The 25930-nt window shown below is 44.7% G+C and overlaps 5 protein-coding genes across 6 annotated transcripts in view; 2 read left to right on the top strand and 3 right to left on the bottom strand.

Moving 5' to 3' along the window:
- Positions 1–25930, bottom strand: part of LOC117639275 — a 380425-nt gene that overhangs the window by 321807 nt on the left and 32688 nt on the right. The window lies entirely within an intron of this gene.
- LOC117639283 (signal transducing adapter molecule 1) lies at positions 7–4184 on the top strand. Its single transcript, XM_034374810.1, has 11 exons — positions 7–234; positions 710–870; positions 952–1200; positions 1296–1368; positions 1450–1641; positions 1720–1836; positions 1933–2032; positions 2108–2181; positions 2252–2472; positions 2591–2751; positions 2839–4184. The coding sequence occupies exons 1-11, from the start codon at positions 186–188 to the stop codon at positions 3134–3136; spliced, it is 1695 nt and encodes a 564-aa protein (XP_034230701.1). The 5' UTR covers positions 7–185; the 3' UTR covers positions 3137–4184.
- On the bottom strand, positions 4449–9411 carry LOC117639276 (IWS1-like protein). Its single transcript, XM_034374797.1, has 12 exons — positions 9242–9411; positions 8233–8698; positions 7689–8119; positions 7376–7607; positions 6963–7293; positions 6740–6888; positions 6511–6655; positions 6214–6426; positions 5981–6143; positions 5769–5895; positions 5570–5684; positions 4449–5479 (listed from the first exon to the last, which is right to left on the bottom strand). Exons 1-12 carry the CDS (start codon positions 9249–9251, stop codon positions 5357–5359), a joined length of 2505 nt encoding a protein of 834 aa, XP_034230688.1. The 5' UTR covers positions 9252–9411; the 3' UTR covers positions 4449–5356.
- On the top strand, positions 9460–13342 carry LOC117639705. The gene is made up of 10 exons (XM_034375581.1): positions 9460–9679; positions 9818–10013; positions 10111–11487; positions 11607–11734; positions 11827–11973; positions 12060–12176; positions 12271–12492; positions 12582–12720; positions 12791–13023; positions 13096–13342. Exons 2-10 carry the CDS (start codon positions 9839–9841, stop codon positions 13258–13260), a joined length of 2703 nt encoding a protein of 900 aa, XP_034231472.1. The 5' UTR covers positions 9460–9679; positions 9818–9838; the 3' UTR covers positions 13261–13342.
- Positions 13317–19302, bottom strand: LOC117639284 (RNA-binding protein 39). 2 transcript variants are annotated; one of them, XM_034374812.1, is made up of 12 exons: positions 19001–19302; positions 18595–18656; positions 18085–18146; positions 16253–16305; positions 15837–16154; positions 15524–15728; positions 15347–15439; positions 14991–15257; positions 14703–14907; positions 14478–14619; positions 14209–14393; positions 13994–14100 (listed from the first exon to the last, which is right to left on the bottom strand). In XM_034374812.1, exons 3-12 carry the CDS (start codon positions 18118–18120, stop codon positions 13994–13996), a joined length of 1611 nt encoding a protein of 536 aa, XP_034230703.1. In that variant the 5' UTR covers positions 18121–18146; positions 18595–18656; positions 19001–19302. The 2 variants fall into 2 exon arrangements, with proteins under 2 accessions (XP_034230702.1, XP_034230703.1); XM_034374811.1 differs by lacking the exon at positions 18085–18146 and having other exon boundaries at positions 13317–14100; positions 19001–19300.

The following is a 25930-nucleotide window of genomic DNA, read 5'->3' as shown; positions in this document are numbered from 1 at the left end:
AGAAAAACAAAGAGAGGTAGATAGGCCACAAAAATGGAACCTTCTGTCTGTTATTCTGATAAGGTATTAGTCATCGTTATGTGATTGCAGACTCTGTAAGATCGGTTGAATGACAAGAAGTGTTAAAGAACACTCAAAGCTGTCCTTCAAGTCAAAATTTTAAGCTCAAGACTATCTTAACCACCATGTTCGGCCTCTTTGGATCTTCATCTTCGCCGTTCGATCCTGACGTTGGTGAGTTGGTCACAAGTTTTGCTATGTAATTTGTGCCATATTTTTGTTTTTGTTCCTATCTTCCAAGATCCCCATTAGCTGATCATTATATTTTTTCTCAAATTTTTCGGTGTCTTCTCGGAGGAAGCTGAATTATAAATATTTACCTCTGATTCATGATGATAGGTGACTGTCAGAACGAACTGTCACTTAAGTCATTGAACCTTCTTTGTTTATTGAATGTTCATTAAAACTCCTGTTCTAAAGCTGTCTGTTATCCCATGCTGCCATTCAACTAGGATTATTTTTGTATTTAGCTCAATTGTCATTGTAAATTTCAAAATGGTGCAATGGTTAACCCCGTGGTCCACTTTGTTCTTGTGAAGATTACAATTCTGCTTCCCTTTCCCAAAGATTGCTAAACCCTGACTTTCATCAATTTGTCTGCTTTGTAAACCAAATTAATTTTTTATTGATACTGTTTTTGTTATTTCAGAGAAAGTTACCAATGAAAAGAATACGTCTGAAAAATGGGACGACATAATGAGTGTTTGTGATCGTGCCAGCGTCTCTACTCAGAATGCTAAAGATTGCTTGCGGTCTATTCTGAAAAGGCTTGCACACAATGACCCTCACGTTTGTTTACAAGCCTGCACAGTGAGTATTGGTATATACCCCCTGAAGCCTTTAGTTTTACCTTCTCATTTGGAATTTAATTTTTCTGTTCTACTTTTGCAGCTCCTTGATGCTTGTGTGAAGAATAGCGGACGTGCCTTCCATCTCGAAGTTGCCTCACGAGACTTTGAGCAAGAATATAGAAAACTTATTTTTAAATCCCCTCATTTTCGAGTGTCAGACAAATTGAAAGAGCTCTTACAGAAATGGGCGGAAGGTGAATTCAAATCTGATGCTCAATTAAGCCTCATCCCGGCATTCTATCAAAAGCTCAGAGCTGAAAATGTCGACTTTACCCCACGAGACCCCAAGGTAAAGAAATTACTTCTGTATTTTTATGTTTCATAAATGCTGTTTTGTTTTCTTTTTAAAATAACTTACAACTTAATTCTTTGTTCCTCATGTAGCCCAGATCAGCCACGGTTAATAAAGACCCTAATGTTGCTGCAAGTCAAGAAGAAGAAGATGACTTAGTAAAAGGTAAAAATTTGACCAAGTTGATTTGAATGTATTTTGTCTTTTTTCCACTTTGACAAAAAATTGATTTTTCTTTTTTTTCAGCTATAACACTGTCTTTGAAAGATGTATCAACAAAGTCTCGTACTGAAAGTTTATATCCTTCTACAACTGCAACAAGTTCATCAAATATTCATGGACATGTGACACACAAATTGGAAGCTCGTAAAGTTCGTGCACTTTATGATTTTGAGGCAGCTGAGGACAATGAACTAACATTTAAAGCAGGAGAACTCAGTGAGTTGTCATTATAATTTAGGTGCTGAGTATCACCATGATGAATATCTTTGCTAAAGCACTGTTTTGCGTTTGCAGTTCATGTATTAGATGATTCAGATCATAATTGGTGGAAAGGGTATAACAAACGAGGAGAAGGACTTTTTCCATCAAATTTTGTGACTGCAGATTTGTCTGCAGAGCCTGAAAATTTCAGTAAGTATACTACAAGTTCCAGGGAGTTGTTACAACGTTCCCCACCCCACACAACCATAGCATGTCTTTTAATTGCTTCCCCTTATTTTCTTGCAGAAGAGGAACCACAAAAGAAAGTAGTTCAATTCAGTGAAGAGGTGTCAGTCCAGCTTGCTCCAAGGGATGCAGTTGAAATCAATGAAGAGAAAATAGATAGGTAAGTAATGTCTTGCACTCAATTTTCAAGTCTCAATTTCTTCGCTGTTCACTTAATTAATTTTCATTCTTGTAGGTTGAGGCATCTACTTCATGAGGCTAATCCAGAAGAAGACAGATACGATTCACCTGAAATGTTGGATTTAGAAGGTAAAATGCGTTACATGTGCTCTTAAAGAAAAAGAAATATCTGTAACACTAATGCTTTAATTTTTTGCAGAGCAAGTAAATGCAATGGGGCCTCTCATTGACAATGAATTGGAGCGAGTAGACCGGAAACACGCTCAACTGACTCTACTTAGCTCAGATCTAGTTGAAGCTCTCAACTTGTATCACACTTTAATGCGAGAACCTGGCCCTCAAGCTGTGCCTCCCTATCATCCCATGTCGAAAGGCTTGCCTTACGCATACCAACCACCCATGCCTCATGCTCAACCCCACGTAAGTATTCACGAATTTGTTATGTCTATTTGCCGTTGTGCATTCAAATCGGAATGGCCACTCGAACTCAACTGCTCTCATGTTTTAAATTTCCTTTGTTTTTTTGTTCTTCTAATAGATGTACAATGGGAGTCCACATGGTGCTCCAGGCTACAGTTTACCACCTGACCAGTTTGGAATGCAGCCAACATCAGGTCCTGTGTCCATGCCACAGATGCCCTCTTACAGTATGACTCCGAGAGGACCTGGGGGTCCTGAGAGTATGCCTTATCATGGAGGGTATGTTTGACAGCATGCTTGTGAATGTAGAGATCTGTCTGTTGAGGCTGTCGATTTCTTATCTTACCATGGATTCTGTTATTTCAGGCCAATGTTCTCCGTTGGTGGTATGGTTGGCTATGGCTCCCCTCAGTACATGCCTCAGGGGCCAGGTGGTCCAGCTTCTCAAGTTCCTCCTCAAGGGCCTCCACAGGGGCCTCCACAGGGGCCTCCACAGGGGCCTCCACATGGACCCCCACATGGACCCCCTCAAGGACCCCCTCAAGGACCCCCTCAAGGACCTCAGCAAGGCCCCCCACAAGGTCCCCCGCAAGGTCCCCCCCAGGTCCAACAGCAGCCCCCTCCACCTGGAGTGTACTCTCCACCCAGTCAGCAGCTCCTGTAAACCTTCTTTGTGAGAGGTGTGATGTAAACTCGGTTGGTGGGTTGGTACAGTTAATACCTGTAGTCACCAATATTTGTACCCAGCTGGGGAATAGGTGTTGATGTCTTAGACACGAGGAGTCAGAACAAAGTAAATTATTATGTTACAAATTCTTATCAGCTTTGTAGTGTTTTATATTATATGTAACAGAAGACCCGGTAAAGAAAACCCACAGAATAATTGCTAATTTTGTCTGGTATTTAGCTTTTTTTTATTCAAATTCTATCCATATAAAAAATTCTGTATATTGCATTTGAGTGTCATCTCTTTTCTTTTATATCTTAAAAGAAAACAAGTTGAGAGTTGTGTAAGCTCTCTGCCAACTGTGATGTTACTTACCACTCATTCAATTGGTCATGAAGAATGATTGTGTAAGCAGGTGCAAAGGGTAGTCCTGGTGGCTGCTTGTGTGCTATCTTCAGAAATGATATGAACTTTAAGGTATTGTGGATATGTTGCTGTATTACTCATAAGCTGTGCTCAGTTAGATTGCAACAGTGCCGTACCATTGTGCTGAATGATTTTTTGCCTAAGCTCCTGATGACCACGATGAAATTTCTATTAAAACTTTATTTGTTGTTTTATCTTTATTTTATTATGTTATGTCAAGATTTAATTTTTCTTGCAAAATTGTCATTACATGGATAAATATTTTTAGAATATGTCATTACTATTCACCAAGGGAATTTGCTGTATAAAGGAAAAGAAGTGAAATGTGTTTCTTGCTAGTGATTTCCTGGAGATGCTAATCGTTTTTCCCACCCTTCAATTTTCATGAAAAATACTATTTGCTAGTACTTTTGATGGTGATTACTTTCCCAGCTTAGTTTTATTTGTTTGAACTCACAAAATATTGATTTGCTACCCTCTGACCACCAATTGTGGAAGTCTGACCATTCCAAATTTTTTTAATTGTATGCACTTCTTTTTTCAGAACAGTATATTTCGCTTCAGTTTTGAACATGTTACCGGATTGAAATAAAACTATTAAATGAATATTTTAGACAAATTTCCATGTCGTTCATTTCAGTCTGTCAAGTTATAATCAAGGAGGGACTCAGCAGATGTTTCTCAATTATCCTTCTCGCTACAATTCCTATGAGGCTGATTCTAGTAAAACAATGGGTATGCATTAAGTTGCATCTGGGTCTTAGAAAATGGCACAAGCTTCTGTTTGAGCAGATAAAAATGGATTGTGCGGTTAGTTTTTGTATGCATCAGCATTTCAGGGAATTTTCAGTGTATTTGAGGGACTGATCAATCAATCACTGTACTATTTGTAATATAATATTTTAATATAATATTGTTTGTACATTGTGCTTCATTACATCATAGCTAACCTTGTCCGAACAAAACCACCACAACACAAGGTCACAAACTTAGGCTGAATTTATACTTCAATTTAGCTGAAATTTCAAAAAAAGGATGCTACTTGATTAAGTACAATGAGGACACAATTGGAATTTCCTACCAGTAACTTAAAGGTTTCGGCAACCTTCAACAGTTTATTTGCCAACCACTGCTGCTTTAAACATCGACAGAACACACATAAAGTCAGTTTCTCCAGGGGAACAAAAAGTTTAAATCTAATGAGTTTGTAAAATATTGGAGCAATTTGAGAGGTACTCAAAAATTTTGCACAGCAGGTTATGGCCAAGTATTGAAAACTAAAAAAAACCAACATACTAGTATATTAACTTAGCATTGCACAAATGACAAACACATCAAACTGATGGTTATTCTCTGAATGGCACATAATCTGCTTTACATTTACATGTTAGTTAATACCAATATTTAGAAATATCACAGTATTTCAGTCGTGATTGTCTAATCCTTGTTTTAAGGTCACACCACACCACATACCTCTTCAATTAATCCAGTTTTTCACAAACTTGTAATTGTTGACATTTAAAAAAAAAATGAGCCATCTGATGCTCAGTAAATGAGTCTTTTCACTGCACAAGCTAGCAGAAACCTATGGATATCTTAACGCTACAGTATCATGAGACAATAGTTTAAATGTGAAATTTATCTTTGAAAATTACACTATGTATGATCAAATTTGTCAATTATTTGTAAACTTGTTACAGATTAGGAGACTGCAGAGAAAGAGGGACACAAATCAGGTCATTTACACATGTACCAATTTTTAAAGTTAGGGAGACAAAAGTCTAGCTAGTATTACAAGGCCATATTTCGACCTTCAATAGAAATTTGCACCGCTCGTCGTACTTGTTTAGCTCGTTTTGCATCAATGAAAGTCTTGTAATGTTTTTCAAATTTGGTCATCTGCTTCTTGGAAGTCTGTGAACCAAAGCAAGAACATTATGAGAAATAAAGTACAGTAAAATAGATAAGGTACCAAAATGTAAGAAGACAAAAATAATCACTTACCCTACTCATATCAACATCTGTTTTCCACTTTGGCCGATTAACATACTCCTTATTTGATGGCATTGGAACACGGGCACGGGACACCCATCCTTTATCACCTGGTCTTAGGGCATCCCTATTGAAAACAAAACAGAAATCAATTAAGAATGTTTCACATTAGGTAGGAAGTGAAATATTACCAATGACCAAGTTCTCCCACCTTCCATCAGCAGTAAGAGCTTTGCCAAGTTCTCGAGGTGCTTGCTCTTCTCTATCTTCATCTGATCCCCGTCTCCTCTTGGGTAATTGCTCAAGATCACGTTGCATCCTTTCCTCACGGCTAAGGGCTGAAATTTTAGATAAATATGACTTTATAAGCAATGCAACGTCATGGCAAGGTCTTAAGATACTGAACAGGTATGTAGTACATACATTGGAAGTCAGTAGAAACGTTGAAAATTGGACGAGCCCATTCGCTTATAAGCCGGCCTGCCTTGTCTTTATTTTCTTTAGTTTCCTTAGGATGCTTGTAGAGATACATCACTGCTTTACCAATCCCAGACTGCTTTAGTGATGATTGATCAATTCGGGGAAACTGTGGGGAAAAATTAAACAATTAATGAAGTGTTACAAAACGAAGACATGGTAGGAGATAGAGAACTTACTTCTCTCAATAGTCTCAGAATATTCTCCCGGATTCTCAAAGACGGTAAACTACGATCTGGCATAGGAGCAAGCCAATCTGTTAAGACAGAGAGGACGTTGTGCTCAATGAACGCCAACTGAAGGTCATGCTTTCTTAATTGAGACATAACTTTCGGAAGCATAGCAATTTTATTGGTGGCAGGTTTATTTTGCTGGTTAAAACGGCGATCCTCCTGTAAATACACAAAAATCAGACATATTAGATGTATATCAGACTAAATTGAGACTGACTTAGAATTGTAATCTATAATGCTTACATCAGCTGCATTTTTCATGTCAGCCAAAAGTTGTGCTATTATATCATCATTATCGTTAATAATATCAATGTCTTTTCTCTTTCGCTTCTTCTTTTCCTCTTTCTTTCGTTGAAGCATAACATCAAAATCAGACAAACCAGTGTCGCTAAAAGAAACCAAAATATGAAATTTACAAAAAAATTGGCCAAATAAAAGGATTTTTAAGAGGAATAATGCATGCTTAACTCACTCTCTGGATGGTCCCTCATCAGAATCATCACCAGCATCTGCAGGAGGTGCAGCCTCCGCATTTTCTTCTACTTTCCCCTCATCGCCACTAGCTCCACCCTCACCAGCAGCCCCTCCCTCATCACCAGACCCTTTCGATTTCTTCGGCTCCTAAGAATGAGTTCAAGATTAAAATTTTTCATAAATTATGTGACATATACATAATGTTGTAAAGCTTCTCTTACCCCTCCTTCGCCATCTGAATCTGAAAGTGCATCTCGAGCAGGCCTTTTTTTAGCTTTACTGCCACTCTCTATGTCACTTCCACTACGACTGCCACTGCGGCTTCTGCTTCTGCTCTTGCTCCGACTGCGACTTCTGCTCCTGCTCCTGCTGTGACTTCTACTTCTGCTGCCGCTATGACTCCTGCTTCTGCTGCGGCTCCCACTTCCGCTCCTACTCCTGCTGCGGCGCCGGCTTCCGCTGCGACTCCGACTCCGGCTCCGGCTTCCACTTCCACTCCTGCTACCACTTCTGCTTCTGCTTCCAGATCGGCTACGGCTACGACTTCGTCTCCTGAAACAAACCAAATTTTAGGAGAAGGGAACTGATTGTATAGGGATCAACAAATGGGCAATGGAAAGAAAGGAATACATACGAGGACTTCCCATCCTCTCCTTCAGAATCTGAAAGAACTGCACGCTTCTTTTTCTTTCGGCCTCGACTGGAATCAGACTTTTGGCCTTCATCTTCTGAATCAGATGCAATACCTTGGGAAGGTTTCTTTTTCTTTCTTTTCACTTTACGCTCTGAGCCACTGCCTGCATCAGAGGCACCCCCACTTTCACTCTCAGCATCACTTCCTTTCTGAGAACCTTTCTTGGGCTTGGCTGGGGAAAAATTGTAGAGATGAGAATAAACATACACATCAACGACAAGTACATAGGGGACAGCAGTTCAATGAGACTTACATTTTTCTGGATCTGATTCACTATCCACAACAGATCTCCTTTCCTCCACCTCAGAAGGACTTCTAGACCTTGATTTAGATTTAGATCTGGACCTAGATCGAGACCTTGAGCGGGATCTGGATGCTCTGGATGCGCGAGCAGCTGAGCCAGATCTGGATCTAGAGCGCGAGCCCGATTTGGACCGAGAACGCGACCGAGACCGCGACCTTGACACAGATCTAGAGCCAGACCTCGATCTCGAACGAGATTTCGCACTTGATCTTGAACGAGACCGGGAGCGTCTTGAACCAGAACGAGACCTTGACCGCGAGCCAGATCTAGATCGGACGGACCCTGATGCTCTGGATCCAGACTTTGATCTTGAACGAGACCGCGATCTAGACCTGGACTTTTCTCGAGGCACAGACCCAGCTCTTGAACCTGACTTGGACCTAAAATGTAAGAAAAAAAAAAACAGAAATATTTTAACATTTGATTGAGTCAAATTAAAATACACGAAAATTACTTTTGCTTAAGCAATAAACTCCACATGATCAATACATACCTTGATCGTGACCTTGACCCTCTCGACCCGGACGCTGCTCGCGAACCAGGCCTTGAAGCAGATGAGGAGCGAGAACGGGAGCGTGATCTGGAGGCATTTCTGGACCCAGCATTCGGAGATCCTGCTCGTGATCCAGTTGGTGATCCCGCGGGTGATCCGGCAGGTGACCCAGCAGGAGATCCAGCAGGTGATCCAGCAGGCGATTCTGCTGGTGACCTCGCTGGTGATCCAGGTGGTGATGGAGACCCAGACTTTCTTGACGGCGACCTGGAGCCAGACTTAGATCTGGAACGGGACCTTGGCCTTGAGGCAGGTGACCCTGATGCAGAACGCCTTTCAGACGAAACTGATCTTGATCTGGATTTCCTTGACCTGGATGATCTTCCAGACTTATTGCTTCCTACAGATTTTGCAGACTCGTTGTCACTTTCATGAGCATTTGCCACTGGGCTTGAAGGGGTTTCATCTGTGAACAAAATCAAACAGATGCAGGCAAATTTAATCGGAAACCTTCAGAAGTCAAAGCTGACCTCACACAAGAAATGCATCAGTAAAATATTTCATTCGAAACAACACTTAAGACAGATGGCGACTCAAAGGAAGGAAAAATTAGAAGACTTTCAGTGACACATTTCACAACAACAATCAGCTGTTCTCCTACAAACTTTCTCCTTTAACAGTGAAACATTTGTCAGTATGAGTATCCTAGATTGAGGTACATGATTCCAAGTATACTTAACGGTACACAAAAATTGATTAGAAAACATTCTTTCACAGAAATCGAGATGTTTACCAACTATTGAGCGTTTAAAAGTCAACATAACCTGCGAACGAACCCAGAATTCGTACGTCGATAAGAATATAGAGGAGGGTTTAACACAATCAATTAAGAGATTTGAGTGCCTTGGGCTAAATGTCAGCGTAAAAATGCAGAGGTAACGCAATGCATGAGGATTTCGAATGAATAACACAACTGCACCATACGGTGTGCTGATCTGTTAACACATACCTTGCTCCATTGTGTTCCTAGGTGGAATACTTTGATGACTTCGTCAAGCTTACGCCACCAGCGCAGCAAAATTTTGGTGGAACAAACACACCAGCGTTAAAACGGATTTAAGCAAACAGGCTGAACGCAATGGTTAAAACTGACGGGTGAACATGACATGAAATCCCAAGACGCCGCCGCCGCTGCCGCCGCTCCGGCAAACTCCGACTCCGGAACGGAGTATGGCAAATTTAACGTAACTTACTTGTTGTTTTTGAAGCACCGAAAATCTCACATGTGGTATATTTTTTAATGTGCTAGTCTCTTCTACGTGGTATTGTCACATCAGCATACCACCGTTATCAATTTTTCCAAAATACGACTGTCCTGCGGAAAATTTAACCCCCATCCCCACTGTTTCCTTAGTGAAAGGAGCTTTCATAGACACCTCACCGAAGGGTTAGTATCAACTTATAAATATACACTTTATTGAAGTTTTGCCCTGTTCTTTTCTTTACTGAAGAAATCTTACCCCTTACAACTAAATGTCAAAAAATGTCTACTAATCAAGTTTGTCATGAGTAATTTACATTCCAGTTGCTACTGAAATCGACAAACATGCGTTCTGACATATTTTTTCCTGGGGACTCAGTTCTTTTACTTGGGGAAGGAAATTTTTCTTTCTCTGTAGGTTTATTAAACCTTGGAAAAGAGATTGAAATAACTGCCACATGCTATGAGTCTGTTCTCACTGAAACTCAAATTGAAAACACAGATATCCTAAAGTCTCGTGGTAAGTTGCTCAGTAACCTGCGTAAATTTTCAATTTTTTTGACATCTTAATTGTTAAGCTCTCTGCGAGACTATGTCACCCATTATTATTGTTTCAGGAGTGTGCGTTATGACAGGAATCGATGCAACCAAAATTCACGTTCACTCTGTACTTCAATCAAAGAAATTTGACAAGATCATCTTCAACTTTCCTCATACGGGAGGAAAGATGAAAATTAATTTAAATAGAGATCTTCTTCGTCAGTTCTTTATAAGTGCCTCAAATCTCTTGTCTGTTCCAACTGGTGTCATTTTAATTTCTTTATGCAGTGGGCAAGGAGCTGACTATTTGGGAAAAAGAACATGGACAGACTCTTGGCAGGTGGTTGACATGGCAGGTCATGCTAATTTGCTTCTGGTAGAGTGCTCACCATTTCAGTGGTCTTTGTACCCTATGTATAGTAATGTTGGATATCGAAGCCTTGAAAAAGGATTTCACACAAAAGATGCTATGGTTCATACATTTGTACCTGTTAAAAAATGTCTGGGAGACCAACTAGAAGTAGTTACGAGCTACTATCAAAATGGGGCCATTGACTCTGTTGCTTCTAGGCCTCTATTTGCCAGGAAAATTAAGCAAAACATCCTGGAAAATAGAGCATCTCCCTCGTATTTTATTCTAGAAAAACTTCAGATATTTGCAAGACTTCAATCCAAGTCCATTGTTCATCATGTAGGTGTTAGCCCGTTAAATGGAAGATTTCAAGAAAGAGACATAACTCTAGCTTCTCAGCTTTGGAAAAACTCGAAGTGTGACTTTTATTTGTACTCTTGCTATGTGCTAAATGGTGATTTAAAAGAATTTAGTGAAGCACCAATTGCCATACAAACATTATGCTTAGGAAATGGAGTTGTTAACATGTTCTTATCCTCTATGACCAGTTTACTGGCAGATTTCAATGTAACAAATTGTCAAAAGAGTGTGAAAGATTGCAGTCTAAATGCTGCAGGGCCCAAGCAATTTTTTCTTGTACAATGTGACAAACCTGATGTACTTATAGCAGAACTCTATCCAAGCTGTTGTGATAGCGAGCCTGTACTTTCTATATTTATTGATGCATTAGTGACTCAACTCCTCTCTCTTAAAAGTTGGAGACAAATGTGGGCGGATTGTGTTCACAGTGATTTTAACTGTAGGAATTCCTCTATTACTGGAATTTGTCCTTACCCAGTGCCCTATACATTTGATATATCATTTATTATAGGGGAACATTTTACAGAGGAAAAATTATATTGTGTTTTATGGGATCTTGCAGGGGAGTTTTTAATCAATGTATTCAAAGTCAGTGAATTCACTACTTCTAATGAAACCAGTATGTGTTTTAGGCTAACTTATCTATCTTATGAACACCCAATGAGCAGGAAAACTGTCTTGGATTTTCATCAAAATATTCTTGGCAAAGCACTCAAAACTATTTTAAGTGTTTGTATTAAATAAAATCTCTCTGTTTTGCTTTCATTTTCTTGTGAATATATTTCACAGTCCTGCCCCTTCAACATTTCAAAAGAATCCTAGATTATATTGTTTTAAAATTGGGATAACTTCTTTGCAGAGTCATGTTTATTCAGAGAATAGTATTGTGGTCATGCTGTCAGGGACCTCCAAAGAGTCTCCGCCTTTTGTCTACTGCTCTTCCTGCTCAACCACTTCGTCCCAAAAAGGGAAAATCCTTTAAAAACATGGTAAAATTGCAAACAATCATATTTCCTCTTCCATCTTGTGTTATGAGGTAAATTTTTCAAACTGATACTGAACTCCATACTGGTTGTTACAGGCAAAAAGTATGGTGGATTATAAACGTGTTGTGGCTATAGGAGGAAATGGTGGTGAAGGCTGCATCTCTCTTTTAAGACTTTGGGCTAATGAATTTGCCGGACCTGATGGTGGGGATGGTGGCTCTGGTGGTCATGTTGTTTTTCATGTTTGTATTGTTTAAAAATAAACTTATATTTTTTTAAGAGTCATAGATTTCCTAATGTTTGACTGGTAATAATTTATGTTGTGCAGTCAACTCGTGAAGTACGGGATTTATCACATATTCCACCAACGGTTAAGGCTGATAATGGAGAGCCTGGTCAAAACAAAAATTGCTTTGGTAAAAACGCAAAGCATACAATTGTAAAGGTTGTTTTACTGTAATTTTAATTTGGTTAAACCACTCCTAACTTATCTTTATTTTCTCTTTCAAAACCTGTTGTTTTGTTCTCTTGGTGCACAGGTTCCCATTGGAACAGTATTAAAAAATGCTGATGGGAAGGTTGTCGGTGATATGGAATTGGAAGACACTTTATTTGTGGCTGCTCGTGGAGGTGCTGGAGGCCATGGCAACTATTATTTCAGAACTGATGTCAACCAAACGCCTCAAATAGCTGAATATGGTGGTGAAGGAGAAACTAATGATTATTTCCTGGAAATGCGCAGTATGGCTGATATAGGTCTTGTAAGATAGCTTTACTTTCTCCAAACTCACAAAGAGTTTCTCTATAACAAAATGATATTTTTTAATTCATGTGGTCTTTTAATTGTCAGATTGGCTTTCCCAATGCTGGAAAAAGCACTTTGCTACAAGCTATATCAAGAGCAAAACCTAAAGTAGCCCCATACCCCTTTACTACATTAAGACCATATGTTGGAATGGTTCAATATAGTGATTTTACTCAATTAGCTGGTAAGTTGACAAGGATGTTCTGAAATTTGTGTCTAAACTGGAGAAAAATTTGATTTGACTTTTGTTGCAGTTGCAGATTTGCCTGGACTTGTTGTGGACTCTCACAAAAACAAGGGCCTTGGCATAGGCTTCTTGCGACATGCTGAACGTTGTAGTACACTGGCTATGGTTCTGGATCTTTCAGAACCCGAACCATGGAACCAATTGGAAGCACTGAGACATGAGTTACGGCAGTTTAGCCCAGAGCTCGCAGATAGGCCTCAACTCATAATAGCCAACAAAATTGATCTACCAGATTCAAAGGTAAAGTATGCTTGTCTCATTTCTTAGGAAAAGAAAGATTTTGTAAGTTCATAAATTTTGCTTTTGTTGCAGAAAAATTTGCAAGCTCTTTTGTGGAAGCTTGATGCTAAAATAATTCCTATATCTGGAAAAACAGGAGAAAATTTAAGCACATTACTTGAACTGTTAAGAGAAATGCATATTGAATATGAAAAAACTAAGGAGGCTAGTACAGAAGAACAAAAGAATTCGGCCTAAATTGCTGTATGTATGAGTGGATTCGGCAAAGGATGATAAAATAAAAGAAGCTGCTGTTGGGTTACTTTTTTAAAAAAAGATCGATTTATGAATCATTGATTATGTCACAAACATTTGACCTTATTAACAGTGAAATTGCACACATACAAATGTCACTGAAAAAGAAAGGAAGAAAAAAAAGGGACAGAGTTTATTGATAACAAACTTTCCTCCAAGCCAGTTCCGGTAAACAAAATATAGTGCTGTCCAGCTAGGATGGAATGATATTAGAATACATGTGACTATTCAACAATTTCCACACAATGGAAACATAAAAACCAGTAACATCACAAATATATACATAATTGTGGAAAAACAACATTTCCCGCTGCAGTGCTTTAAAGGAATTGCACAATTCACAGCCAATTCCACATCACAAGAAGCACATCTATGTGTGGGAAAAAAAATGACACAATAAAAACCGGTTTGATATACCCAAATGTAGGGAATATCTTTGACACACAAGACTAAAACACTTGTGCGCCCAAGCATAAGAAAATATGGTAATGGTAACACCAAAAGTATCCAGTCTTTAACGACCAGGTATTCAAGTCATCTCTGATCTTACACACTATTAGAACCCCCAACCATAGCTTGGTCTAATGTAAAGAACAGCACAGCTGTCAGATGATGGGATGAAGGCACGAATGCACTAGACTTTTCACAGTTTTAGTTCATATGGTTTTCTTCTTCTTCAGACACCCCTTCTGGTCGGCACTAATAACTGCGAAGCAGTAATTGTGTCGGGGAAGAGATTGTGGTAATTCACCAAAGGTACATACGCTGCAGTAATCATTCGTCCTGAAATGGAGACAGAGCCACCAATTAGAAATGAAATATATTTAACATGAAAACCAGACCATTCTCTAAATATAATGTACAGTATTAATGAATTAATAGAATGTGTACCTGCAAACCATCTTCCATGAAGGGAATTTACAGCAGCAACAGCTGTGGCAATCGTCGGACATTTAACATACACATTGCCAGTTGGTGAAGCTTTGTCAACATAAACATGCAGGACCCCTCCATGCTTGTTGCATTCGTCAATCACATCATCCCGAATTTCTGTGTCCCAGCTTGGATTGGTTTCCCTGTAATAAACAAGTTGATTTTCCATGTCAGTTGGTTGGTAACAGTTATAGATTCAACAGAAATTTCTTTGAGGTTTCACTTACGTTGCTGGATCAAACATATTTGCTAGCATAAAGCATTGAGTGGCTATGGGAGGGGCAGGTTGCGCTGTCGCAATAGGGACACCTGTTGTTGTATTCAGGTTGAGAGCAGCTGCAGCTGGAGCAGGAATTTGGAGGCCAGTTCCTGCAGGGAAAGACAAAAGTCAAGGTTTAGATCACAACTCTACATTGGAATTGTTCTTAGAATTGGTTTAGAATTGATCTTACCTTCAGCAAGTTTGTACATGAGTTGTAATCGACCAGTAGCACCCAGATCAATACCAGTGCGATCTAATTCATCCGTATCCAGAATTGAAGGGCCCTGAGCATTTTCAGTCCTTTCTGTGACATTTCCAACCTTCATAGGCCGCCCAGCTAGCTCAAAGCCATTTAATTGTTCCAGTGCTTTCTTGGCATCCTCTGAATTGTGGAACTGAAAAAGATAAGGTGTATAAGGTAAAGAGTGATATACTGGACACATGAGGTAAAGAATCAAAAACCATAAAATGAACTTACAGTTAAGAAGCCGTATCCTTTTGAACGACCAGTTTCTGCATCCATGATGAGCTGAATGTTGTCAATCTTTCCAAATGGCTCAAAAATTCCCCTAAGCATGTCTTCAGTGATGTTAAAATGCAATGACCCTACATAGAGTCTCATGGGCCCAGGTGTTCCTTTAGGCTGAAGATTGGGCATTGAGTTTCCAGCACGGTTCTTTTCAGCCTGTGTTGGTTGGACAATGATAGGGACACCAAGAAGTTTCTGACCTGCCAACCCCATAGCCTGCAAAAGAGAATTGAGTAGTATTTAGAAGTCATGTTTCATCATTGAAAACTATCTTGCACTTTGGAAAACTGTAGAAGAGGACTTACCAGAGTTACAGATTCAGGATCTTTAAATTCTACATAAGCAATGCCCTTGAAGCGTCTTGTTTTGTTACATTTGATGAGTCGCACATCTCGCACCTAAAAATATGAGAATATAATCATAGAAAAAGGCAGAATCATCACAAAAGACTATCGTAAATCAATGAATGTTTTGAGGCTCACCTTTCCAACAGACGAGAAAAACTCTTCAAGATCTCTGGCTCTAATTCTTTGGGATAACTGCATGCAAAAGACTGTGCGCATATCACGCTCTTCAGGCGTGAGCTCATCTGGCTTTCCAAGGAGTGTAGGTGGACTCCTGTCAAGACCTTTTCTTTTTCCACTGCCGCCGCCGCCACCGCCGCCACCACCACCGCCGCCACTACCCCTGGAAAACACGGAAAACAACCTTTAAGGAGAAAATACAAATTGAGCAAACAAGATTGTTGGACGCCAAGACAGGGCAACCGTCAGGGCAACCTCCCGGGCAACCCACCTCTCCCGGCGGGGCAGCAGCAGGGGCGTCAGCGAGCGCTTGCGGCGACGCTCGCGGCTGCGGCTGCCACTGCCGCTGCGATGCTTGCGGTCTCGGCTGCGACTGCGGTGCTTTCCGTCCCGGCTGCGGCTGCGATGCTTCCGATCACGATCCCTGCCGCGATCCCGGCCGCCGTCCCCACCGCGAGCGCTGACACGGTCCCCGCCACGATCCCCGCTACGATCCCGCTTCTTGTCTCTCTCTCGCTCTCGCTCTCCTCGGTCTCGCTCCTTCTCCTTCTTGTCGCGGGACCGGCTGCGGCTTCTTCTCTTGCTTTTCCTGCGACACACAAACAAGTTAGGCGACGGAGAAACCAAAAAGGATTCACACTGCTTCAAGAAACAAAAAAAAAAAAGGAGCAGGTAATGCATGCTTACTTGCTTTCCGACGTCCCATTTTCTCTTGAGATCTTGGTAATTGGCCCATCTTCCTATAGACACACCACACAGTTGATAATCCACAGCAACCAGAGGTGGAAGGGTTGAAGTTGAAGGGAACAAGAAGAAAAGCACAAAACAAAAATTAGCAACGGTACTATAACTGGTGTTCGTGGCAGATGCCACATTCAATTCATCTCTACGGCAGACCAAATGGCCTGCCCCCGCCCACATATCACCTGCTCCTATCAGTTCCGCAGTTTCCAAGCATGGCTAATAGTGAGGTTGAGAAACCTGCGCATCATGCTTTTTCCACCCTTGTCATGACGTCGCCTCCATCCTTGCCTTCCCCCAACACTTACCTAGGTTCAGTTAACTCGCGTTCCACAGCTTGGCCAAATACAGAACTGAACCACATCGCTTACTTCTGCAAAGATACAGCCTCATCAAACAACCGTTCCAAATAAACCAGCTACTTTTGAAAAATTCCCTACAGTTAAATTTGAAAATTATATAAAGGCCAATCTGTCGCATTAATTTGAAAAATGATGAAATTTCAGAGATATTCTGCTGATTAAAATGTACCAGTCCCAGTTTTAATTCCCTAGTCTTTGGGAATCTCACATCCGTCCACTCAAACATAGACTAAAGACCCAACACGATTGCACAGTGCCCTCAAAATTTGTAGCAAGGAAGCTGAAAAAAGAAACAACATTACAAAGCCTGTCAGAAATATTTGTGTAACTCAAATGATCAGGGGTAGGTTTAACCAGCAAGTTATGAAAAAAAAGGTAAAAACTGGAGCAAAGGAAAGATGCTAGAAATTATTTAAGATGTTTAAATTTTGAAAGTACAATGTTTGAAAACTTAGCTTGCTGATTCAAAACTAGCAATGCTCATTATAAAAGTTACCACAACAAAAACATCAGACGGGCTTTAATGTAGATAAATCACTACGACGAATGTAATTAGTAACGCTACATCAGTGAAAATCTGGGGCGTGGACTATTTGAATCCTGAAGATGAGGCACTCCAAGCTCTCTTCGTGTGCCTTAATCCTTGGAGCCATTGCCTGCCAGTGCAGTTAGATGGGACCCTGGGGTGACACAGAAGGGGACACATTCAGTAGTTTGCATGGAGCTGTACTTAAAGATACAACAGTTTTTCCTACTCCCCTACCCATTTCCTTGGTTCCAAGAGAAAGGAAATGAGTAAACATGACAAAAGTGATGCTTTTGTAAACATCAAATGGTAAAAATAAAATTAGAGTGCTTCAATTAATGAACATGTCTATTTCGCAGAGTTATAGATTTGGAGAGACGTGTGATACAGGTGGAGTGAGATTTAGTTTAAATTCTACTTAAAACTATTAATGCCTGCTTACTGCTTGCATTGATGTTTCAAAGTCATTTTTGGTGACACTTGCCATCTTTCATTCAACTAAATTCTTGTCTAAGCAACAATTACTAAAAAAATTTGCATATTAACTATTTATATCAAAATTTGAAAGATACAGATATTAGATTCCACTCCAAAAATTATATCTTCAACAGAGAAGAATTAAAAGGAGGTTCAATCAAAAATTTCTCCACTGCTGATCATGAATTGGGCTTTTATGAAAAGTGGCATTGCTGCTATGAAAAGAGGCTTGGCAATAATCCAAGAGTCACATGTACAATAAGGATTTTTTTTTACTGTTGTCCAATCATCACAACAGTTTAAAATGACATGTCCATGGTTGCTAGGTAAGAATACAACAAGCATTACTCACGCATACAACAGATAGGTATGGTAGGTATAAAGTATATCATTACCTATAAAATTTGTACTACCTCAGTCGTATGTGCTCCCGGACTTGGGCTCAGCATAGAGCAACAAGCAGTGACATAATGGTCTACAAGATACAGAAAATAGGAAGAGGCTTAGTCAGATGTGCAGTCACAAACAGGTCCAACAGTTTTATGATGCCCTGAGAACCACCTACCAAGCCTATCAACAACTTAACCACTCTCCTGTTGATGTTTAAAGATATCTGACACACTGACAGTATGATTTAAACAAAAACAACACAAAGTTTACGAAATTTGATTGCCACAAATGAAATCACTCCACGGTGATATATTGTTAGAAGTTAATAATAATGAAATTGACTCAAAGCGACCCAACAAGATGAAATTAGGTGAATAGGTTTAAACCTAACATTTTATCAGTCAATTAGCTAGACGACTCACAAATCAACAGGCATAAATCATGCTTACTTTTCCCATCAACAAATTTTAAAGCACGACTCCATAAACATTGTATATCATTAATTCAGTAGAGAAGAAAAAAGTTCAACTTACTCCTTTTTTGTAGGGCGCCTCCAGCATAGCCTCCACGTCGAAATCCTCTGCCATTTCTGAAACTAAGGAAAGGTGAGGTTAGGTCATTTGCTGAAGTGCAACCATGAAGTGGACGAAAATAATTGGTAGCAAGGTCACTGGGCATGGAGAACTGCTGCCATAGCAGAACAATGCAGGAATCCAATAAAAAATTAGAGAACGAAAAATTTACACAAATAGCACAAGCTTTTAAAAAACTAATCCTAAATTTACATTGCAACAGAAAGGCAAACCAGACAACTTGCGACAGCGATAAGTGAACGATAACATTCCGTATTGCGTATCATGCGAAGACGGAAGGATATGAACTTTAAACAATAATTCCAGCGAGAAACAGTAACGCAAAAGTGTTTTAAAATTGACATACCTCTCCTAGTTTCCTTCAGTTTGGATGAAGATGGCAAAAGTTTCAGAGTGGGAACAGGATCTGGGCAGCGATGGTCCTCGGCTGCCTACAGCAATTTCCAACACAAAACAGCAGTTTAAACAAGCTCTTCTCAAAAAATACCAATTGTGCAAAATTGTAGTAGGTATTTGTTCAAAGAGGACTTCTTGAGCGAACTTTTAACGCTCGGGAGGCCAAAATTCTTGCGCGGGTACAGATAACTAGCAAACAATGCTTCCAGAAAATGGCTGCCACTCACAAATGGCGTCATCGGAACCATCGGAAACGAAGTATAGACTATGTGAGTCGTTGAACAATAAATAGCATGTAACGCAATAGTCGCCTGTACACTTTTTTTAAAAAGAAGGTTGAAAATAATTAAAGGTACGCAAAACACTTATGTCCAGTTGGTCGTGTGTTGTGGGGCGAAATTGTGGCAAGCGAAGCGTTTGACACACTCAGCTGACCAGCGTATTGACCGGAAACTCTCGGAACGCGGAACCTTCAAGAGGGCGCGCCACCCCGGCATCCCGTAGCCCTGACAACGGGGCTTTACAACAACACGGAAAATGGGGCTCTGTGTTCAATCAAACCCATCATCATTGATCACGGGTGATTTTTTGAAACCGAAGCTTTTATTGCACATGTCATGGTGCAATAAAGAGAGCAGTTGTATCGTTTCTTTCGCCGTATGGTTACTTGACTTGCATGTAGACTCTAAAATGTGAACTACACACTTGAGTTTCCGTAGGTGGGTGGGTAACATGGATGCATGTGAGTTAAACATATCTTTTTACAATTTTGTTAAAACTTTATTAATTTTAATGCCAGAAGGTCTTGCTTAACTGGTTCACTCACATAAAAAGTTTCTAAAAATCGAGATGCAATTTTTTAACAGGGTGCTGGGAACAAACCGCACAGACGGAGACAAACAAAAGCAGTGCCAGTTCTTTGGCGGGCGATGCGCAAATAAAATGGTGAGGAGGAACCCTGACCACGGACAACGTGGAATGGCCTGGCGAGGTCGGGGCGACTGGGGCGTGGCGGGGCGTGGCGTGGCACGTGTGTGTGTTGTCGCGGTCCTGGGCAGGGCACGAGGTCCTCGGATGCCTTCAGGGCCTGCGACGCGCTCCGCCGCTCTATTTCAAGCCGCTGGCGCGTCCTCGCTGTCCTCGCTGTCTGCGCTGTCGTCCTCGCCGCCCCGCTCCCGCTGATGGACAAGGGCCCGAGCATCCGACCGACGCCGCGTCGTGTTGCCCATGTCCTGGGTGCGGCGGGGTGCGGCCGTTGCCGTGCTGGAATATCGAAGGAGACCGTCCCCCCGCCGAGTGGAAGGACGGGGAGCAGGGAGGGGGCACGGCGGGGCGAGCACCACGTACAAAGTACGACGCGACCGAAATAGCGTTTGGAGAATGCAGGGGACTTCCTTCGCCCCTCGGCGTGCCCAGGCGTGCCCTAGGTGCGCTCGTTCGCACTGGGCCATCAATCCAAGGAAGCCGAACCAATCCCTCCCCCTGTCTTTATTTTTATTTGCCTCTTTCCCCTTCCCCTCGGCACTTGTCAGCAGGCCTGCGTGACCCCTCCCCCAATCCCTCCGTGCCTTCGACGACAATTACAGAAGAAAACGTTTCTAACGCAAATAAAGGGCAATTAGGAGGCGTCCTGGTCAGGCAGCTATCGAACGCACCTGTGTGCGAACACACACACACACACACACACACACACACACACACACACACACACACACACACACACACACACACACACACACACACACCTACACTGGGCCCTAATGGCTGCAGTGGTACTGTTTTTCGAATGTGTGTGTGTGCCGTGTGTGAGTGTGTGTGTCACGTCGCACCATGCGACATCGCGTTGCCACTACTTTCTAAATTATTGTGTTCCCTGCCTGTTAACATTCCTCGAGGAGTCTCCCGCTCGTTCGATTCTTGCTTAATTCTCTCTCCTCTCTCTGTCTCTCTCCAGGAGAGCCCGAGGCCTTCCCTCTCTCTCTCCCACTCTTTCGCTCATTGGGCAAACAGTGTGTTGTTGGCGGAGTGCTCAATGTCGGTCGGCCAATAGTTCCAAGGCGAACTAATTTGTTTCGAAAATAATCTTTATTCCTGCGGGAAAAGATGCCAGCAGCAACAACGAGTACGTAGTATAAATAGGGCATGGAGTCAAAGTGCCTTGCGGTGTGTTTTTATTTATGAATCTGATGCGTCCCGCGTTCACATACATTGTGCGTTTACGACTGCAACGTGCATGTGTGAGTGAACGCGCGCTTTCGAGCTGGTGTGTGTGAGTGCGTGGACATGTGTGTGAGTGTGTGAGCGTGTGTGTGTATGTGTGTGGTGTTGTAAGCGTGCCGCTGCAAACAGCCTCATAAAGACCTAACCTCGGCGTCATAAGACTACTAATTCAGGATGACACCACCGCATCAATTCGTGGAGCGCTTTGGCGGGGCGTGGCGAATCTCGTTTGGGACACGTAGAGGAGGGCTCCGACTCTCCACTCTCCTGTCCGCTCGCAGCCTGGGCGCTGGAAATTGGCGGCGTGCTGGAAACGAGAAAACGGGTCGAAAAATGCGACAAGAAAACAAGGAACGCCCCCACCCACACCGCGTGTCTGTGGTCTGTTCACGCGCGGCAGATCATAAATTATGTTCCCCGGCCACCGCCTTTGAAGCGACCCGCTTGATTGAATTGCTGACGCGAAAAGAAAAAGGCTCCCCGGACAAGGCGGTGCCTTCCGCTCCGCGCCCACCGCGCCGAAGTTGCCCTCCCTGCTAGGCTCTCTTGTACCCTTCCAGCGCTTCTCCTACATTGCTCGCCTCCTTTTACGAGGGTATTCTCCCCGCGGGTGCCTCCGCCGTTTTCCTCTCTAAACCGAGCGTTTTATGCGACGCGGGACGCTAGACAGGACTCGATCCGCGTGGATTAGCACCTGAGGAGCCCAGCGAAGCCCTCCGAAGCCCAGCGAAGCTGCCGCCTTGCCGCGCGCTGCTGCGGGCAACTATGTGACCAGGCATGCGACTGACCACGTGACCAATGCCGGTACCCGTCTGCTGCTCGGTCACTCGGCAGCCGCGTTCCGGAGTGGCTGCAGTTCCGGCCTCGGAGGCCGCGGGCCCCTGCCAAGTCGGGGATAGGCAACACTCGGGGCTCCGGTGTTCGGCGGGGCAGTCCACCTCGCAGGCGTTCGTCGCCCGCTCTTACAGAGCGAAACTGACATGTTTTGTAGTCACCATTGAAATTGTCTGTCCATCTGTCCATCTGTCTGTCTGTCTGTCTCTGTCCGTCCGTGTCGCTGTCCGGGCTGCAGCTGCATGGCGTCCGTCAACGTGTGTCTGGTGTTGCGACTCGGCAATCAATATGCTCGGAGCGGGGCACTCCCCCCCCCTTCCCACCCCGCTCACACGTCGGCCGATAACCGTTTGCATTCACACCTCGAGCCACCGATTGTGCAGTTAACGTTAGCGTCAAGCTAGCGTTACACCCAGTCGCACGCGGGTCGCACGCCGCAATGCGTCATGATTACGACACAAACCCTGACGAGGCCTATCAGTCACACACACACACCACACACACACACACACACACACACACGAAAGAAAGTCCTGTGCTGACGTGCGATTGGAAACTTGTGAGCAAAGCCCCTAGCAGTCAAAAGTAGAGAATTGAGACGGCGGCCCTACGCAGCAACTCTTCCGTCCGTCCGGCACTGGTGGCGCGATGAAGCGCCCGGGCTGGCCAAGGCCTATTTAGGGCAGTGCTAGCCAGTGGGTAATTGTGCGGCAATCACTCACCGGGAGTCCCCGGCGCCTCAGCCGCCTCGCCCGCCTCGCCCGCCTCGCCAGGTGCGGAGATAAATCAAACAATGTCTGCAGTGCAGGCCTGTGCGGCGCTTTCGTCGCTCCGTCTCTCTCGCACCCCCTGCGGAACCCGCGGAGCGCCTCGTGCGAGCGAGAGAGACGGAGCGACGACTCTCGGACGCGTTGCCGCTGCAGCCTCTGCCCGGGGGTCCGCCGGGGTTTTAGTTAGTTGACGCGGCCACTATTTCGAACGGGGCAGGGTAGGCAACCGCACCGCTGATGCAACACACGCGGCGGTAATTTGTTGCCAGGTTGGCAACACTTGGATCCCCCGCTTTTTTTTTCATTTTGCCGCGCGACAGGCTGGCCATTCATCACGGCTTTCTTTTCGCCGAACTGCAATAAGTAATTGCCCCTGCGTCGCGGCGTCGCGGCGCGTCGCCATGGCGACCAGAGGAGCGACGGACGCCGCGGTGCCGCCGTCTTCATTTTCCCCGCAGTCCTTTCGCCGCCCGGCATGGGGTCTCTCTCTCTCTCTCTCTCTCTCTCTCTCTCTCTCTCTCTCTCTCTCTCTCTCTCTCTCTCTCTCTCTCTTCGTCCTCCCGGGCTTCATCTAGTCCGTCATCGAGGTCCCCCACCGCGGCGCCGAGCCGTCGCGGTGGCTCCTCCCACCGCCTTACTTCCGGCGTGCCCTGCCTCCTCGCCCGGGGAAACGCGAAGCGTGGCGAAGCGTCCGTGGCGTGGCGCTCCCTGGCGGCGGCCGCGGCAACCCGTCGGCTGAAGCGAGCAAGCAAGCTGAAGTCCGAGTCGCCACCACCGCAGGCCCGGCAGGCCGCCGCCCGGGATGCTGGGCTGCCGCGCGCTGCGCCCCGAGATCGCAATCGAAGCTTGTTTGCATTCAAATTTTATTGGCAAACAATCTTCTCCATCTGCCGCCTGCAGATGCATGCAGGATGTTAATGCGTGATGGAAGTAAACTAGTGCCATTTGAATGAGTGCGACACCGCCATCCGTTTAATGTTAATTGCCGCGCGTAAAAGTAAAAGCCCATCGCGCGTGGACGCGCTGAACTAAGTGGATTTAAGGCGACCAGCCCGACCAGCTGACTGGGCTGGCGTTAATGAGTGCGCCCATGTCACTGGCGTTGAGCTTGGAACCTGGTGGAGCGGGGCCGCTGTAGATTCAGGGAAGGAAACTCAGTCGCAAGGGACGAAAATCCAAGCCAAAATGACCCTCCATCCCTGATGACGACGTTCTTTAAGCACTGGGTGCCCAATTGTGGTCCCAAATCCGGTGCGAGGTTTATGAACGGGCTCAGAGTGCCAGTCTGGTGGAGTCCCGCTCGCGCGCTCCTCGCAAAGAGCCTCGGGCTGACCTCCTCGCACTCTGCCGAGAGAGAAATAGAGAGACAGGGAGAGAGAGGGCAGCCATTTAGCAGTGCTGCCTTCGGCTGCCTGCCCCGCCGTCCGTGGGGGTGTTTGAGTTGCTCCGCTTCCCACGGCCTTGTGTCCTCCTCAATTGCGAGCGCGCTCCGAGACGCCACCCCGCCCCGCCCCGCCCCGGCCGAGGAGCATATCCGCGCGTATCTTAGCGCCCCGAGGCCCCGAGGGCGCCCAACCGGGCCGCAGGACTGTTCGTGGCTCGTGTTGTGCCCCTCTCCCCCCTCCCTCCTCTCCCACTCCCACTCCGCCGGGTTGTCAGCCGATGGCACACCGATTATCCGCGGAACACCTTCAAATTTGACAGGGAACTTTGCTGGAGAATCGCTAGCACAATAACTAGAATTTTCTTTCCTCTTGCTTTAAAAAATTATTGAATAAAATAAATATTTTGTTGGAGTAACAGTGAGCTGCTTGATTGTTTGTCGGTGAACGCGGCTCCCTGTAAGTGGCGGCACGGCCGTGACGAGGAAGCTGAAACCCGATATCGAAAATGGTATCGACTAATCGACTGGCAGCGCGCGGCCCGGCCGACTCGAACAAACTGGCGCGCGTGTTGGTCGGGTTTGGCGCGAAAACGGCGCGGACCGACCGGACCGGCGTCCAGAGCCACGCGGTGTATAAAACGGCGTGGGCTGGCGGGTAATTAATTTAGACGTGTGGACAAGCTCCACTTGCAGCCCTTTTACTGCCGGGTGGAGTTCATGTGAGCTACCTTTATGCCGACGAATGGCGCCCCCTACGGCGACGCGCTCCGGCACTGCCAAAAACACCAACCTAACCTATCAGGCATTAAAAAGTGGCTCGTGGAATCCCGGCGACAGCCCGCCCACGTAATGGCTGCAGCGTTACGTCACGCGCAGGTGGGCCAAGGACGGTGCGCGGGTTCGATCCCGGGCGGCGCCGGTTGTGTCGCATGTCCAACAATTGCAGGCCATCCCGGCCGGGGATGAGAGGGAGAGCGAGCGACAGCGAGCACGGACAGCGCACGAAGCGGCACGGACCAATTTACGGACGGACGTACTGGCCGCCGGACAGGCGGACAGACAGGCGGACAGACGGCGGGAGGCGGAGTGGTCACCCACGGAGGGGCACGGGTCGTTGCAGGTGCATCCGTGACTGTGGGTGACTCGTCTACTCGACCCGTCTTTGCCGTCCGTCCGTCCGTCCGTCCGTCCGTCCGCCTGCATGTGGGATGGCCACCCCGGTGCAAGCTCTGCACTGCAAGCCCCAATCAGCCTCGTGCGGCTTGCTGGCTTGCTGCAGCTCGTGCGCAATCGGGGAAACAAATGCCGGCCGAGGAGAAGAGGAAGGAGAAGAAGAAGCGGCGCCAATCGAGAATGACACGCGCGTCGTTGTCGTGTTGTCATAGCGACGCGACGACGCAGTCACTCCGATTCGTCTTGCTGCCTCTGGGCGCGCCTTGCTGCCTCTCTCACGCCCTTGCGGCCTTGCGGCACGCCCCGCGGGTGCGACAGAGAAAGAGCGACGAAAGCAACGCCCCGGCCGCAGCGGCTGCCTCTCGCGCGACATCTCATTTCGACGTCGAGGAGGGGTGCGGCCCCACAACTGAGTTTTTCTTTCCAGTGGGTCCGCTCGGGGCGCCGAATGGTTCCGAATGGTGCCGAACGGTTCCGAACGGTTCCGAATGCTGCCGAA

This window comes from Thrips palmi, unplaced genomic scaffold (assembly GCF_012932325.1).
Source record: "Thrips palmi isolate BJ-2018 unplaced genomic scaffold, TpBJ-2018v1 HiC_scaffold_11, whole genome shotgun sequence".
Taxonomy (NCBI): domain Eukaryota; kingdom Metazoa; phylum Arthropoda; class Insecta; order Thysanoptera; family Thripidae; genus Thrips; species Thrips palmi.
This window is presented reverse-complemented; position numbering and strand designations above follow the sequence as displayed.